We start from the raw sequence: 3,291 nt of genomic DNA, 5'->3' as shown, positions 1-3,291 counted from the left end.
GAGGATCATTCTTCCCAACTTGTCCAATAACCCTCTGGTCCCGTGTGCACTTCAGACCGGCCAACAAGCAGAGGATCAACGCCTTGCTCAGGCCACACCTCGGGCTGTGCTCAGTGAGCCAGAGCCCAAGGCCTCTACATTTCCAATATCGTTGTCGCATCAACACAAAGTCTCAGTGAATCCAGAATAACTAACCTCTGCAAAGGCCCAGCCTGGTGTGACCTTGTACGTGCTGAGGGGCCCTGCTCAGCAAACCCGGAAAAGCCAGGGCTGCGCCCCCACCCCACCGCCCCCCCACCAGCGATCTCCAGCATCTTTCCACCTCTGCTCACAGAGGGAGAGATCGGTCGGTCCCTCGAGGGTCCCCGGCGGTTACCACTCCCGCGCGGGTAACTCCAACCTCCAGGCCTACCTCGCTAACATCCCGGGTCCCCTGGACCCTTGGGACCCCATCCAACCCAAGCCGCGCGCCGACCGCGCCCATCCCTACTCCACTCGGAAGAAAACGAGAGCGGTTCAAAGGTTTAAACAATTTATTGTGCCCCAAAAAGGCCGGCGGGATGAAGGAAGGCCGCGCGGCCCGCGCCCCGAGCGATTGTTTGTCGCACACCCAAAGGCGGAGGGTGGGGAGTGGGGAAAGGCGGCGGTGGCGGCCGCGTCCCTGCACACCAGGGCCTGGCCACCCCGAGGCCCCCGCCCAGGAAGGCAGGCGCGGCCGCGGCCATTGGCGCCTAGGGGCCGGTAGCCATGGCGACGGCCGTTGCCAAGGGCGAGAGCCAATAGGGGCGTCGCCAGGCCGTTTCAAAAATCTAAAGCAAAAGCAACAACAACAAAAAAACACACTCTACGGCGGCGGGGGGGGGGGGCCTAGGAGGGGATGGAGCGGGCCCGGGCCCTCCGTGCGGCTCAGAGCGGGGGCGGCGGCGGCCGGGCCGGACAACCGTACAAAACCTACATACACTCGGGGTAGAAAAACCGAAGGCCGGGAAGACCCGGCAGGCCGGCGCGCTCACTTGCGGCCCTTGGGCACCTTGGGGACGCTGGGCTTGGCCGCCTTCTTCACCTTCTTGCCCCCGGCGGCCGCCGCCTTCTTAGCCTTGCTGCCTTTGTCCTTCTTGGAGGCGGCGCCCTTCTTGTGCGAGCGCTTTTCGGGCTTCTGGCCCTTGGCCGGTTTCTTGTCCGCGCGCCGGGGGCCGGCCGCGCCCGGGGCCGCTTTCTTGGCCTTGTGCGCGGCGGGCGCCGGGGCGGTGGCGGCCGCCGTGGCTCCGCGCCGCTCGCCGCCGCCCTCCAGCTTCTTACGGTTGAGCTTGAACGAGCCGTTGGCGCCGGTGCCCTTCACCTGCAGGAGCGTGTCGTTCTGCACCAGCGCCTTGATGGAGTACTTGAGGTAGGTGCGCCCGTTCTGCTGGTCGAACCACGCCACCTTCTTGGCCTCCGTGTAGATCTTGGCCAGCGACGAACCGTTGCGCTCGCCCAGCCTGCGGATGGTCTCCACCACCAGCTGGCTATACTTGCCCGGCTGGTTCTTCTTCTTGTTGTTCTTTTTCTTCTTCGACGGGGACAGCGCCGCCGAGCCGCCAGCCTTGGCCGCCTTCTTGGCCGCCCCCTCGGCGGTTGTCAGCGGCAGGGCCTCCTCCAGCTCCACAGACATGGTGGCGAGCGGGTTGGTGGCGGGCGGGGCGCGAAAGCCCGGGGGCCGCGCCGGGAAGAGGAAGGCGAGGGGCCGAGGGGGCGCCGGGGGACTGGGGGCGCGCGGCGGCTCCAGGCGGGAGCGGCCGCGGCCGGGCCTGGGGCCGGGCGGCAGGGCTGGGGCGGGGGCCGGGCCGGCCGGAGCAGGAGGTCCCGGGCCGGAGCCGGGGCCGGAGCGGAAGGGGGTGTCGGGGCGGAGAGGGCCGGAGCCGGGACCCGGCCGGAGCGGAGAGATCCGCCAAGAGAGCGCCGCGGCTGCTGCTACCGCTGCCGTCGCCGAAGCTCGCTGGGCGTGCGCGCTGCGCTCTGGTGAGGAGGGCGCTCCGCTCCCCTTTTATAGCTCCATGGCGGACCACGTTGAGAACAACAACAGCCTGGTCTGGAGCCAGCGCCAACTTGTGCTTCTTGGAGCCCCTTCCTCGGCCGCTGGCTTCCCGCATCGCGCCTCCCGGGCACCACCAAACCCTCGGCCGAGCGCCCCGAACAGGGCCCGAGCCTGCGGCGCAACGGAGAGACGGCCTGCGCCCGGGAAGGGCTCAGCAGAGGGGAACAGAGGGGTGCACCCTATGCTGCGGGAGCGCTAGAGGAGGGGGGCACCCCGTTTGGGGGCAAATAGCGAGGGCCCCGGGGGAGGCCACGCGGCCCGGAGCTTTGCGGCCGGCAGCCAAGAGTGCGCCACAGCCATCCAAGCCCTGAGCGCGGTCTGGGAGCCCCCGGCCTGCCCGCAGGACGAGATTTAATTTGTCCGAACTAACACAGGGCACGCCCTCACGTGGTCGGCTGGGGCAATGTGAAATGTGCTAGGACATCTTCGAGGGGGGTCTCCGCCCGAGTCGGAGGGGATGGCGGCTTGAGGCTCCCTCCGGCTGCGCACCCGGGGTCTTGTTATACCTCGGGGGTCTGAGCCCCGCCTGGGAGGAAGTGGGGGACGACCGCAGGTGTCTCTCTGTGGACATTTCCAACCCGCACCCCGCCCTCCGCCCCCGCCAAACTGACGCTGATGCTCCCAGTGCCCCATTTCGTGGTGCGCAAGTAGCCGCCACCGTTCGCCCCAGAGCCAAATGGCGGTTCCACGGTGGAGCTAGTGGAGCGAGTGACAGGCTGCGAACCCCGAAGGAGTTCTCGGACGGGATGGGGGAGGGGAGGTGCTGCGGCCACACCCCTCCCCTTGTCGTGAGGGAAGGGCGATGGAGAGCGGGTCCTGGAGACTCCTCTTCTAGCCCCCCTCCCTCTCGTCGCCCGGCGAAGTCCTCCGCAGGGGCTTGTGCAAGTCTGGCGGCTCTGAGCTGGTCGGGGTGCAGCGTAACTGCTGCAGAGGAGGCGCCGAACAGCCTTTCTCGAAGCCGAAGAAGCCTCTACTTGGGGAAGCTGAGACCATGGGGAGACACCCCGGAGGAGAGCGGATCCCTTGGGAATAAGTGGTTTTTAGGCTCGAGCATGAATGGGACAGGGACGGTAGAAAATTGGGGTTCCTGGGGAGAGAGAGCTGGAAGCCGTGAAGTCCAGGAAGGGGGAAGCTGGCGTGGGGGTGGGGGATCCAGGCCTTCTATTCCAAGAGGCCCCTGTCCACACGCACCCTTTTCCCAGAGCAGGCACAGACCC

The 3,291-nt window shown here is 67.4% G+C and overlaps 1 protein-coding gene across 1 annotated transcript; it reads right to left on the bottom strand.

Annotated features, from left to right (window-relative positions):
* Positions 1–515: 515 nt before the first annotated feature.
* On the bottom strand, positions 516–1,758 carry LOC122909149 (histone H1.10). The gene has a single exon (XM_044252890.1). It carries the CDS (start codon positions 1,649–1,651, stop codon positions 1,010–1,012), a length of 642 nt encoding a protein of 213 aa, XP_044108825.1. The 5' UTR covers positions 1,652–1,758; the 3' UTR covers positions 516–1,009.
* Between the last annotated feature and the right edge of the window lie 1,533 nt (positions 1,759–3,291).

Source organism: Neovison vison, chromosome 6, assembly GCF_020171115.1.
Source record: "Neovison vison isolate M4711 chromosome 6, ASM_NN_V1, whole genome shotgun sequence".
NCBI classification, from domain to species: Eukaryota; Metazoa; Chordata; class Mammalia; order Carnivora; family Mustelidae; genus Neogale; species Neogale vison.
The sequence above is the reverse complement of the archived record's forward strand: the minus strand, read 5'-3'. Positions and strand labels throughout refer to the sequence as shown.